This window comes from Bidens hawaiensis, unplaced genomic scaffold (assembly GCF_021521415.1).
Source record: "Bidens hawaiensis isolate Kalapana, Puna unplaced genomic scaffold, B.hawaiensis_p1.1 tig00007857_1, whole genome shotgun sequence".
NCBI classification, from domain to species: domain Eukaryota; kingdom Viridiplantae; phylum Streptophyta; class Magnoliopsida; order Asterales; family Asteraceae; genus Bidens; species Bidens hawaiensis.
In genome coordinates this window covers 503979-517705 of record NW_027491544.1, presented here as the reverse complement: position 1 = coordinate 517705, position 13727 = coordinate 503979, and the positions used below count along the sequence as shown (strand labels likewise).

At 39.3% G+C, this 13727-nt stretch overlaps 2 protein-coding genes and 1 pseudogene across 3 annotated transcripts; all 3 read left to right on the top strand.

Annotated features, from left to right (window-relative positions):
• The first annotated feature begins 889 nt into the window (after positions 1 to 889).
• Positions 890 to 5888, top strand: LOC143636265 (outer envelope pore protein 16-2, chloroplastic-like; annotated as a pseudogene). The gene is made up of 7 exons (XR_013154209.1): positions 890 to 1018; positions 1094 to 1145; positions 1220 to 1291; positions 1388 to 1419; positions 1956 to 1989; positions 5491 to 5558; positions 5650 to 5888. The product of XR_013154209.1 is annotated as an outer envelope pore protein 16-2, chloroplastic-like (transcript).
• Positions 5889 to 8496: 2608 nt separating this feature from the next.
• Positions 8497 to 9179, top strand: LOC143636264 (uncharacterized). Its single transcript, XM_077103908.1, has one exon. It carries the CDS (start codon positions 8532 to 8534, stop codon positions 9114 to 9116), a length of 585 nt encoding a protein of 194 aa, XP_076960023.1. The 5' UTR covers positions 8497 to 8531; the 3' UTR covers positions 9117 to 9179.
• Positions 9180 to 12235: 3056 nt separating this feature from the next.
• Positions 12236 to 13450, top strand: LOC143636263 (UPF0481 protein At3g47200-like). Its single transcript, XM_077103907.1, has one exon. It carries the CDS (start codon positions 12236 to 12238, stop codon positions 13448 to 13450), a length of 1215 nt encoding a protein of 404 aa, XP_076960022.1.
• The last annotated feature ends 277 nt before the right edge of the window (positions 13451 to 13727 follow it).

Below are 13727 nucleotides of genomic sequence, written 5' to 3'. Positions count from 1 at the left end.
TATATCACTATTGTTGTATGTTGTATAATCAATGATACATAAAATTTTGAAGACTTAGGGGTGACATAGTCTTTTAATCACACATGCAAAGTTAAATATTATGCATTAAAAGATAGTTATAATAATGCACATTCAACTTCAAATCAAGTTTTGTTAATTTTTTAAATAGTTATACATTTAACCCTTATTCTAAACTAATTACCCTCATCACTTTCTAATGACCATAATGTTTTCAAACATCAATATTTTTTAAAGAATAATACATCATAAAAATGAGTATTTTATCCTTTTTAAAATGAGTATGGTATCGCTATACTTTATAAAAATTTAAAAAATTGACATGTTAAGTACGTGCAACGGAGCAGGTTAGGCGGGCTTGGGTCAAGAGACATACCAGATTTGTTACGGGTTAAAACAGTGTACTGGCATCAGTTACGCGTATGATGACGTGTTGCTCGCGTACCAACACTGGATTGCATGTGCACAAGTGTTGTGTGACACACTTAACGGCACCGCTTACGTGCCTGATGTTACGCACATACCGTTGCAATATTTCGCATGTAGTGACACTGGTGTTACGTGTTCGATGTTGGATTTGTGTGCACACTCCGCCGCATCACGCACTCCCTAGTCATCTTTAATAATAATAATAATAATAATAATAATAATAATTGTTTAGTTATTTGGTACTAGAAATGCAAAAGCGATGATTTACCTCATCACCACGTGTGAGTACGATCCGATCAACCGCCAAAACCCTCGGCTTTACAACCCTCTTCTCTTTACACGTGTGCACTTGCACCATCACACGTGTCACCCCCTCCTTCTTCATCACTCAAAACTCCTCACCTCTGCAACTACACTTTCACCTTCTCTCTCACGTTCAACAATGGGACACAATCTGGAGACAAGATCATTGCTTGATGAACTCAAAAGCTTCGACCGAAAAGGCGGCTTATTCGATTTAGGCCATCCCCTCCTCAATCGCATGGCCGAATGCTTTGTTAAGGCCGCCGGTGTACGTATTCTTCACTCATAATACCAATACCGGTATCGTTTGCTCATCCCTAGAATGGATTTGTTATTTTTGCAGATTGGAGCGATTCAGGCGGTTTCGCGGGAAGCGTATATTACGGTTACGGATAGTGAGTATACTAATCCTAGTGTATTTAAATTTGTGAATTTGGAGGAATCATTGGTTGTTGGTGATGTGTTGCAGGTGGAGACCCGAGTTCTATCTCGCCGGAGATTCCTACTAGTCACAAGAAGCATCGGTTTTCGGAGCTTAGAGGTAAAAATAAATATACATGCATCATTAATTTTAAATAAATATTTATGGTCACATATGTAACGTGACGATTATAAATATAAATGGTTATTCATGCAGGAGAAACAAATCGGAGCTCTGTCGAAGCGTTGGTATGTTTATTCCTATCATTTACTAGCTAGATGTATCAGGTTTTAGGGTTACTACATCTTGGACCAGTATGTTTTATATGTTTTGATTTTTTTTTAGTACAACCCTTTAACCGGTTTACCACGTCTACGATTTGATTATAATCAGGTTGACAAGTAAGCCCACTTATTAAAAGCTTTCTCATATTTACAACTTCACTATAACCTGTCAATCCGGTTAAGTTTTAACCACATCTAACCCAATTAAATGGGTCGTGTTAGGGTTGAACACTTTACCGCGCTTATCTAAATATGGTGCACCTGCTAATTTGTTTAGTGTTTACAACATGAGAAGCTTGTTTATTGCTACCCCCCAATCATTGGATAGCATTTAACACGTTTATAATTTATAAACACATCAAATCATAACGATAAATATAAGGTTTTAATAGTTCAACCATTTTCACTTGAGAAGAGTAGGTTACATTTAACATCTTAATTGTTATTCAACATAAAATCAGTTCTGATGTTTGCAATATTATGCGTTTAAATGTTTTCAGATCAAAAGCACAGGGAAAGAATCGCTACAATGGGGTAAACACACGATCAACAATATATCTAAATCGTAAATGTGCTTGTCGAAGCATGAGATGAATCTGACCTGATCCATGACGATGTTTCCACGGATTTCGAGATGAACGAACCACGTCTTGATCTTCTTCTCCGGTTGCTTGAGATCTGCAATGGCCTTTTGGGGGTGTGGAGGTGACTGCTAAGAAATCTCAAGGATCTCTTGTTTACAGACACAAAAATGGTTATGGTGGTGGCTCTTACTGAAAGTGACCAACTCTCAATAAAGAGGTGGAGACCTCCTTATATAGGGAGCCTCATGGCCACCATCATGGTACCCTAATGGGCCTAGCCCAGTTAGGGTTACCTCCACAAAACCCCCTCAGCCCAATAACATTGTATTAGTCCATATAATAAAATAAGCCAAACATAATAAATTTAGGGTCGTAAAACCGGGTTTAGTACCATACCCCTACAAGCCCCCCAAGTCCAGTGTTGCTCCTAGGCGAGCAAGCGCTTAGGTGGAGCGCTGGACTTTATAAGGTGTGTTAGGACATGAGGCGGTTTTTCCCTTTTCTTCGGCCTTGTCTTTATTGTCCGAGTTTTGAGAGGTTTTCTCCATGATGGTGACATGTTGTGATCCTTATGATAATAATGGTGCACTGGCATGAATAAGATATGGCACTCATCATAACAATAGTGGCGCGGGGCCTGATAAAAGATAGAGCGCGCATCTCGATAATAATGTAATGTAATTTGCGCGCGAGGTAGCTTACGAACTGTAAAAATAATGAAGCCTGCGCGCGAGACGACTTACGAGCTACAAGCGCGAGGCGACTTACGAGCTATAAAATAATGAAGCTTGCGCGCGAGGCGACTTACGAGCTATAAAATAATGAAGCTTGCGCGCGAGGCGACTTACGAGCTATAAAATAATGAAGCATGCGCGAGTTGCGGCTTATGAGCTATAATATGATGATAATGACTGGCCCACAAGGGCCTCTTCTACGCAGGATGACTATCCCAACTTGTTTTCAAAATAATAATAGAGGCACAAACGGCCAGATAATAATAATAATGCCATAGGTGCTTGTGCGGCTCGTAGCCGAACCTGCAAAAACATAAACTAAAAGTGGATGCATTACAAAGTTCCCATCCTCGGGCAAATTATGAGGTGTGCCCAACCTACATTGGCGCGCGGCCTATGGGTTTATGAGGATTCCCAACCTTTAAGTTTGGCGCGCGGCCTATGGGTTTGAGGATTCCCAACCTTTAAGTTTGGCGCGTGGCCTATGGGTTTATGAGGATTCCCCACATTTAAGTTTGGCGCGTGGCCTATGGGTTTATGAGGATTCCCAACCTTTAAGTTTGGCGCGTGGCCTATGGGTTTATGAGGATTCCCAACCTTTAAGTTTGGCGCGTGGCCTATGGGTTTATGAGGATTCCCAACCTTTAAGTTTGGCGCGTGGCCTATGGGTTTATGAGGATTCCCAACCTTTAAGTTTGGCGCGTGGCCTATGGGTTTATGAGGATTCCCAACCTTTAAATTTGGCGCGTGTGATATGCGCCACGCTCAGATGTTTCATGCGCAGATGTGATATGCGTGAGCATATGTGATGCGTGAGCATGTGATGCGTGAGCATATGCGATATGCGTGAGCACGTCATCTGCGCCACGCGCAGATGTGATGCGTGAGCATGTGATGCGTGAGCATATGTGATGCGTGAGCATACGTGATATGCGCCACGCGCAGATGTTTCATGCGCTTGCGCATAGGTTTTGGCTTTGTGTCTTCATGACATCCTGACTTCAAGCCTCTTGTCTCTGTCTTGTGGGTTGATCCGCCCCGCTCGATGTTAAGGCGGGTGGGTACCCCTTCAAGCCCCCCCAGTCTAATGTGTGTCTTGTCTCGCGCGAGCGAGGTCAGATAGATATTAGACTTAATAGTTTGTTTTTTCAATAGGGCTTGTTTTTTTTTTCTTTTTTTTTTCTTTTCTTGTACGCGCGTTACGCGAAATTCTATCCCTTTGGTTAAAACGGATCGTCGATGCACGTGGTTGGTTGGTGTTGACATTCATGGCGGCGGAGTCTTCTGCGCAAAACCAAGGAAACGGAGTCGTCCTCCGACCCGCATAGTGGTTTACGCGGGCGCGCATGCATGGCGAAGAGTTGCGCGCGCATGCATGGCGAAAGGTTGCGCGCGCATGCATGGCGGGGAGTTGAGCGCGCATGCATGGCGGGGAGTTGAGCGCGCATGCATGGCGGGGAGTTGAGCGCGCATGCATGGCGAAAGGTTGCGCACTTGCATGGCGGAGTTGAGCGTGCATGCATGGCGAAGGGTTGCGCACATGCATGGCGGGGAGTTGAGCGCGCATGCATGGCGAGGGGTTGCGCGCATGCATAGCGGAGTTGAGCGCGCATGCATGGCGGGGAGGTTGCGCGCATGCATGGCGGAGTTGAACGCGCATGCATGGCGAAGGGTTGCGCGCATGCATGGCGGGGAGGTTGCGCGCATGCATGGCGGAGTTGAACGCGCATGCATGGCGAAGGGTTGCGCACATGCATGGCGGAGAGTTGAACGCCATGCATGTGCGGTGGCAGTCTTTTGCGCAAAACCCACATGGTGGTTTCCGCGGGAGTGCATGCATGGCTGCGGAGTGAGAATCCGCGGGCGCGCGTGCGTGCATGGCAGCGGAAGTCTGTAATCTAGATCTGAGAGTTAGATATGTAATTTTAAACCTAGAATCCAGGTCTGTAATCTAAATCTAGATCTGTAAATCAGATCTAGATAGATCTGAAGCTCGGAGTGGAGAGAATTTAAAACCATCACAGATCCGGAGGCTTGATCATCCGAATCAGGTAGTTTCTTTTTTGGATCTACAAATCCTTTTCAGCTTCATTTTTGCACAGATCTGGAAGCCTCTTTTAGAGCTATGGATCTTTTTGAGCTTTAATAGAACAAATCTTGAAGCCTCTTTCTGTAAACTTCCAAATCTGGGTTTTTCTTGGGAGAGATCTGAGAACCGAGACGAAAATTGAAGGGTAGTTCGTTGCCGTCCCACGGATGGCGCCAATGTCGAAGCATGAGATGAATCTGACCTGATCCATGACGATGTTTCCACGGATTTCGAGATGAACGAACTACGTCTTGATCTTCTTCTCCGGTTGCTTGAGATCTGCAATGGCCTTTTGGGGGTGTGGAGGTGACTACTAAGAAATCTCAAGGATCTCTTGTTTACAGACACAAAAATGGTTATGGTGGTAGCTCTTACTGAAAGTGACCAACCCTCAATAAGGAGGTGGAGACCTCCTTATATAGGGAGCCTCATGGCCACCATCATGGTACCCTAATGGGCCTAGCCCAGTTAGGGTTACCTCCACAAAACCCCCTCAGCCCAATAACATTGTATTAGTCCATATAATAAAATAAGCCAAACATAATAAATTTAGGGTCGTAAAACCGGGTTTAGTACCATACCCCTACAGTGCTATATTCTAAAAATCAAATGTATCACCATCTCTCAGGTTTGGCTGCGGGCATGTATTCAGGTATTACATATGGGTTGAAAGAGTCACGCGGAGTCCATGATTGGGTAAAAACGATTCAAAATCATCTATAATTACAATCTAATTTATGAGACTGAATAATTTGGTTGTGATGAGTTGTTTGTTTTTCGGGTGCAGAAAAACAGTGCGATGGCAGGAGCTGTTACAGGTGCGGCTTTGGCGCTTACATTTGAAGATTCTTCTCATGAAGAAGTTTTGAAGGTGCCATCTCGGGTGCCGCTATATCCGTGGCGGCTAATCTTCTCACTGGAATATTCTAGAACTTTATTCTGCCATGTTATTTCTGAATCATATTTTGTGCAAAATGAGATGTGTATTAACATTTCTACATGATTAGTGGGCTAAGATGTTTTCATGTTGTTTTTATGTCTTGTTATAATTTAGGAGTGTGGGACTGAGCATGGTTCGGTTCAGTTAGTAGGTGAAACAGAAACCGAAGTAATTGGTTATTTGAATATGCAAACCGTTCGGTTTTTGGTTAATTTCAGTTATTTTTGGTTTTTTTCAATTATGTGTTGACATTGCAAAAAAAAAAAGTTAAAAATTGATAATGCATATTTTAAGCTTGTATAAGGACGTGTTAGAGTACCAATGTATCACAGTTCACATATTGAATTCAAAAGACAATAATAATATGTGTTATGTGAAACTATACAAATATAAAGTTGTTAAACAGAGTTTAAAAGTTAAAAGGCATTAAAAATTTAGTCCCGATCTTCATTTATTATCTTATTTATTTATCTTAAAAGTTTAGTACATTTCTCATCGATTGATAATCTCATAATCAATCGGTTTGGTTCGGTTTTTTTTAGGTTTTTTAAAAGTGGATAACCGAATCGAAACCAAATTTCGGTTTTTCAAAAAAACAAATAATTAACCGTCGGTTAATGCTTCGGTTCGGTTTTTTCGGTGCGATTTTTTCGATTAATTCGGTTTTGATTGGGTTAATTCGGTTTTCTGCTCACACCTATGTGGGGCCGTATAGTTTAAATGTGGTTTGGTTGAGAAAAATGTCAATGAAAGGGACTAGATAGCGTTTTTTGCGAGGATGAATCCTAGGGTAGCGTGCGGGAACTGTGGCAAGGATACGGGTGGTGATAGCGTTTCGGTGACAAAAGACTTTGATCTTGATAGGGTGGAGTGGAAAATGTGACGGACAAGTGGTTGAAGACTTGGAGATGCTATTTAATTTGATTGAATTGTTTCACATTTTGAAATGACTTTTTTTAAATGAATTAATTCCAATTTCAGCTCATTGCTTAACCAATGGCGAAGCTTAGTTAGGGCGGGGTCCCCCCTCCCTCCCTGTTTTTTCGCGTAGTAGTTTAAATTTACCCGTTTTCGTCCGGAATTTTTTATGCATAGTGTAAATTTAGGCATTTTCAGCCAAAAATTTGAGCCCCCCCCCTCCCCATCGTTTTTAAATATTTGTATACGTTTTGAGTCCGCCCCCCGGGTGTCTTAGTCCAAAGCTTTGCCACTTTGCTTAACAAAAACATATTAGGATTCCAACTTCAACAAATTATGCGAATCAACAAATTGAAAAATAAGATACAAGTTTAGTTAATATAAAAGAACATTAATGGATAACGATTGATGTTCTTGGTTTGTAGGTATTTTTTTGTATTATAAGATTAAGGGAAGTCGTATTATGACCAGTCATATACTAAATCTAAATTATGACCATGTGACAGAGACCATGTCAACTGCAATATCTGCAATTGTTTATAGATAAGACATGCCATGTCTAGTGCAATATCTATAAATTTTTATAGATACCTGTCATGTGTAGTTCAATATGCACAATCCTTTATGGATACGGCATGTGATCTAGTTTTTAAATTGATTACAAATCTTGGCATACATTTGTTTATATATATATTTGCATTCATAGTTTTGGTCCTACTTTTAAATGTAAGCTTCCACTATAACTAATTTACATAGTTTGTGTTGGCGCTTATGAGCTTGTGAATAAACTGAATAACCAGATCTCAACTAACCCGAATCGAAATCGAAAAGTTAAGCTGAAGAACATAAAACCTTAGGGGTCAACATGACGTAATATTAAGTTAAATCTAAGGTTTATTGGATTTTAATAATCCCTATTGACAAGTATTGGCCGGTAATAATCTTTATTTATTTTATCACCGCTAGCGGTCCCAAATTTAAAAAAGTTGGCCATCAGTGGTCCTCCGTTAAAAAAGACTTAACGGCGTTATACTTTTTTCCGAATTTCAAACTAACGTTTTAGAGCTTTTGGTCAGAATGAGGATACAAGTCGATTATGTAAAACTTAGCTCGAAACGGTGATCCAAGCGACTTGATTTTTGTTAATTGGAAGTTCAAACATCCAAATTGAAGCATTATTTCAGCGTTTTGAAGCACCGTTTCGGACTAAGTTTTACATCAACCGAATCGTGTCCTCCTTCCCCTTAAATCATTAGTTTGAAATTCGGAGAAAAATATAACGCCACCGTTCTTTTAAATTTGGGCCATTGGTATTATTATCGTCCAATCAGGGATTATTAAACCTAAACTAACAAGCAATATCCGTCTGTGAAGGGGGAAGTATTCTTCTATTCAATTCCGTCATTAATTGGTTCTACAGTACAGTACACAAATTCATCCGTCTGATTGATGTACGTTTCTTGCTTAATACTCTATATATTTCTTTCCGGCTCATGAATTTTGTTGTGATTGAAAAATAATCGTATGCTTACCAGAAACCCTAGGATCTAGTTAGCGATGATTACAGGACCTCTTGGCTATTTTATTTAGTTTTTAGAATTGTATGTTGAAGCCCTAAATACCATTATTACCTTTTCTGTTGATTCTATTCATACAATATGCGATTAATCTTGGATGAATCTGTTGCGAGTTCCCTTACTAAACTTTCTGTCAAGTGAAATGGTCAAACCATAGATGATTGATCTATGCTTTTTTTATTTTTGGTGTTTAGGGAACTTGAATAACTTTTAAGACTCGAGATATATTTGACCATGTCTGAGAAAATGAAGGCTGCAGCCTTATCAGCAGCAACTAAAGGGTTGAGTCGTGTTCAAGCAGAACGCGCAGCAGCAAACGCAGCACGAAACGTAAACGCATACGGGCAGAAAGAAGAAGGGCCAAGTAGATGGCAAGAAAAGAAAGAAGCAAAAATGCAAATGTATCTTAACAGTACTGAAAAGCAGCCGACTTTGAACCAAAAAAGATGTCAAAAGTGTCGGCAAACCGGGCACTGGACATACGAGTGTCAAAAGCTGGTACCTGAAACCCCCAAACCGGAAGCCGGTTTGCAAGTTTCACGTGATTTAGGTGGCGTGTTTGTCAAGAAAGATGAGAAAGCTGAAAAGGGTTTGAGGAAGAAGGAGAAACATAGTAAACATAGAAACAGGAAAAGAAGGCATAGGTCAAAGTCAACGTCAGAATCCTCTGATTCGGAATCATATGATGATAGGAAACATAGAAACAGGAAAAGAAAACACAGGTCAAAGTCAACGTCGGAATCCTCTGATTCGGAATCAGATGATGATAGGCGCAGGAAGAGGAAAAGGCATAGCCGAAAGTCTAAAGGAGGTCGGTAATTTGAGCAGTGTTAGGTAGTCGTAAGGAGATGTATTAGCATGGTTTAAACGAATCTAACGTGATTTACTTGTTTGAAGTTCGTTTGTGTTCTTTCGTTAAGGGGTTTTTTTTTTTTATCTTTGTTGGTTTATATGCATATATGGAGGCGTGGATTCAAAAGGCAACCGCTAGATATATAGAAACCCTTATAAGTTGGTAATGCATGGCCTTATACATCTCTTTCATATCTTTGGTGGTATGTAGAGTTGCCATGGTTACTTGATTTACAGCCACGAGACCTTCTGATCAAGTGAATCCATGTTAATAAGCGATGACTCAGTTATTTGTTCTTTTATGGTTGAGTTTGGATCAAATATAAATTAAATTAACGTGCGAACTGTGAGAATCAAATAGTGTAATTATATGTACAACATAGTGTAGTTATGGTGTCGTGTAATTACAGCAATTACATAATAGCGTAATTACACTACGATGTAATTAAATAATTACACTATTTGATTCCACAATTAGCACGTTAATTTAATTTGTAAGTTAACGTTCCACTTTATGGTTTTATCCCCCTATGAGTCGTCGTTCATTAACATGTATTTGCTTGATCAGAAGGTCATAGACGAGTAGGGGTGCAAACGAGTCGAGCCGAGCCCGAGCTCGACTAGGCTCGAGCTCGGCGCGTTTAGCTTACACAGAGCTCGAGCTCTATTTTCAAAGCTCGGCTCGTGAGTAGATTTTCAAGCTCGAGCTTGGCTCGTTTACTATATATCAACTATTTTTTATATAATTATAATTATTTTTATTTATATTTTTTAAAATAACTTTATGTATAAAATAATATATATTATTTAGTTATTTTAATATATATTTTACGCCCTGCTTGCGGTGCGCACATATAATGTATATATGTGTGAACCCTTGGGTGGGCAAAAGTAAAATTGCACTAATTTTGACGTTATTTTACTAATCTCGTGAAAATAACGTTAGAAGTGGCGGAAGGTTAATCAGGCATCATGTGGTGGCGTTGATAGCCGAAAGACAACGGTACATGCACCAATCAGCCGGTGTCCCGATGATTGTGTCTTATGTCCAAGGCTTGATGCAAAACTACTATCGAGCCGGGGGTCTCACCGGAAGCAGCCTCTCTATCCCTATGGGGTTGAGGTAAGGTTGTCTACATCTTACCCTCCTCAGACCCTACCATAGCTTTGCTATTGGTGGGATATACTGAGTACGATGATGATGATGATGATGATGATGATGATGATGATTTAGTTATTTTTATTTATTTTTTCATAACATTATATATATATTAATTAATAATTATTAAATATATATTTTAAAAAATTATATAAATTTCAGGCTCGTTTAGGCTCGTGAGCCGGCTCGAGCTCGATAAGTGAAGCTCGGGCTCGGGCTAGTTTATTAAACAAGCTTATTTTTAGGCTCGAGCTCGGGCTCGGGCTCGATTAAGCTCGGCTCGATCGAGCTTTTTAACGAGCCGATCTCAAGTAGCTCGTGAGTAGCTCGGCTCATTTGCACCCTAGACGAGAGGATTGTGCATCCTGATTAAGCATGGCTACAATGAAAGAAGTAAAAAGAAGAGACTGAAGGCTACAACCTTGTTAATTGAGGTCATAATATTATCAATTATTGTTTAAACGAAAGAAGTTAAATTAAGTATTGAACAACTTACTAGTTACTAGGTCTACTGACCAGACTCAAACTCTGGATGTCTAGGAGACAGGAAAACCGAGTGGGCGAAGTGGCTCATACGCTTTAGACCTAAGTCAGGTTTCACTTCGAAAAGCCAATGATGTCTTATTGCAAAATGGAAATGGGGTTTGGGCATAAGAGCTAAATATTGGTATTCGGCTAAACAGAAATTAGTATGAGTACCGGCCAAATGTGGTATATATGAATCTGGGTTACTCGGATATAACCAAATTAGTTTTCTTAAAACCAAAGCTAGTAACTAATTCTGGTCAATGGGCTGGGTATACAGTTATACACTTATTGTACTGAATCATATTTTTTATACACAATCCGTATCATTTTTCACTATTCGACTTAGTTAACTATATGATTGATCTGAGTTGGGTACATTTATAATCATTCTGTCTAATGCCTTTGAATCAGACTTAATTGACTCTCTGATTGTTATTCATCAGTCATGTTCGTGAATATATATATATATATATATATATATATATATATATATATATATATATATATATATATCAGACTTAATTGACTCTATTGCAACCACCTCTAGCCTTTGCCATTCTTACCTATAGGTATACTTTGAGTAGTTTCTTATTTGTATCGTTATTGTATCCTTTTTGTAGGGATGAGCTCGGTACCGACCCCATTCCCAAAAATTCCTTACCAGTATCGGTATTGAAAATACTCGGCTGGTACCTGTACCGTATGCAAAATTCGGCAAATACCGGTCCTGAATTTCTGATCCCGATTTTCTTAAAATCTTGGTAGCTTCCTCATCCCTAAACCATCACTCAAAGATAGCATATACAAAAGTACAAACAGAAGTTTGAATCTGATATAAATCATTTGAATAGAGAAATAAAGGAAGGGCTGTTCAAAGATTAGAATGTTTGGATGAGAAAAAATCAAGGATAATGAATTGTCACCTGTTCCTTAATTTTAAACATGTATACTAATCAATGAAATATCATGTGCTACTGTATACAAACAGTATGAAAAGCAAGAATCCAAACCTTAGTATTATAATGGCCCATGTCTATACAATATGCTATAGCAAAGAATATAAAATGTAGGCATATGTAAGTTTTCTTTTTTTCATTTGCCATCATGAGCAAGCCATCTTTTATTCTTTCTTTTCTTATTCAATACTCTTTCAACCTTAATAAAATCGAAATGTAGGGTTTGATTTAATCCTAAGTACACAAATTAGATTCATAATAAGGTCTTCACACGACATACGATTCTAGGCAATATCTTGGGTGCAAACATCCTTAAATTTTGATTAACCTAGTGTCGTAAACAAAGGTATGTTACTTTGTTCTTATTTGCTGTCTTTTATAGTTTATTTTGTGTTTATTTGTTTTGTAACTTGTTTATTTGTTGTGATTAAATACCTTCAAAGATGGAGTTGGATCCTCGTGGGTCACAAACTCGAACTTCAAAAGAGATCACAGTAGATCGACGCCAGCACAATACTAATCTTGTTTCGTTGATTAAGGAGAAAATGACCGACAAATCCGATTTTAGTCGCATCTGCAAGGTTTCTGAGAAATTTTATATGGAAGCCGAGGATATATACTTCCCACGTATGGTAGCTATTGGCCCTTTTCATCGGGGCCAAGAGAAGTTAAAAGCCATGGAAAAGCGAAAATGGCAATACCTCAACACACTTCTCTTGCGTGTAGTAAATGCTGACACGCATCTAGAGAAGTGTGTTGAGGCAATAAAAAAGACAGAAGACCGTGCTCGAAAATGCTATGGAGAACCAATAGATATGGCAAGCGACGAGTTTATTGAAATGATGTTGGTCGATGGGTGCTTCATCATCGAGCTTTTTTTTAAATGTTGTTGTAAAGGAATAAGACGAAGAGGCGACCCATTTCTTGCAACAAACCAAGTGTTTATTAACCTTAAACACGACTTAGTGTTGCTAGAAAACCAGATTCCTTTCTTTGTACTACAACATTTGTTCAACCTAGTACCGGTCCCAGCACAATGCCAGGACTACTCGTTAATCGAACTCGTGTTTCGATTCTTCAAGAAAATGGTCCCCGACGACCATCACAATCTTCAAGACAAATACGGTCAAGAAATCCACCATTTGCTTGATCTTATACACCAATCGTTTATATCTAGAACGCATATTCTCCAACGACAACCTCAAATAGACATTCCAACGGCCACTCATCTCTACAAAGCAGGTACACGAATCAAGAAAGTCATGTCTCCGAGTGTGTTGGGATTAAGATTCTACAAAGGAGCACTTAGGATCCCGGCCTTGACATATCATGATCTCATGGAAACATTGTTGAGAAACCTTGTTGCAATGGAGAATGGTTGTTATGATGCTGCAAAGTATGTAACCTCGTATGTGTTTTTCATGAGAAACTTGATCCAATCGAATGAGGACGCGAAAATCCTTAGAAAGAAGGGGATTATTGACAAAGAAGAAGAGTTTGTTACGTTGTTTAGTAAAATATTGGTTGAGGTTGATGTGAAAGATTTCTACTACGGAGATTTGATGGAGAGACTTGGCAGTTTCAAAAAACTGAATGTAAGTATTCGGTATGCGAAGAAAGTTAGGAAGTATGTTGTACGATGCCTACGACAAATCTAGTTTGGTTTAATTGAACGTTATACCGTAATGAATCAACTAAGTGTGTTTGTAAACAAGTGTAATGTTATAAGTTTATAAGTTTGCTTATCTCCTTTTTGTAGTCGAAGCAGATTGAGTCCTGGTAAAGATGTTTAATAGGTATTGTTTGGTGGGTCAAGTTAACATGTTGAACACGCTTTGTTAAATAGGTATTGTTTGGTGGGCCAAGTAATTCTAAAAAGATGGATAAAAAAGAGAATGATGAGAATAATTTATAGCAAAAAAAAAAAAACCCCTA

Coding starts and splice junctions, on each gene's coding strand:
- LOC143636264 (XM_077103908.1), top strand. CDS start 8,532: ATGTCTGAGAAAATGAAGGCTGCAGCCTTATCAGCAGCAACTAAAGGG.
- LOC143636263 (XM_077103907.1), top strand. CDS start 12,236: ATGGAGTTGGATCCTCGTGGGTCACAAACTCGAACTTCAAAAGAGATC.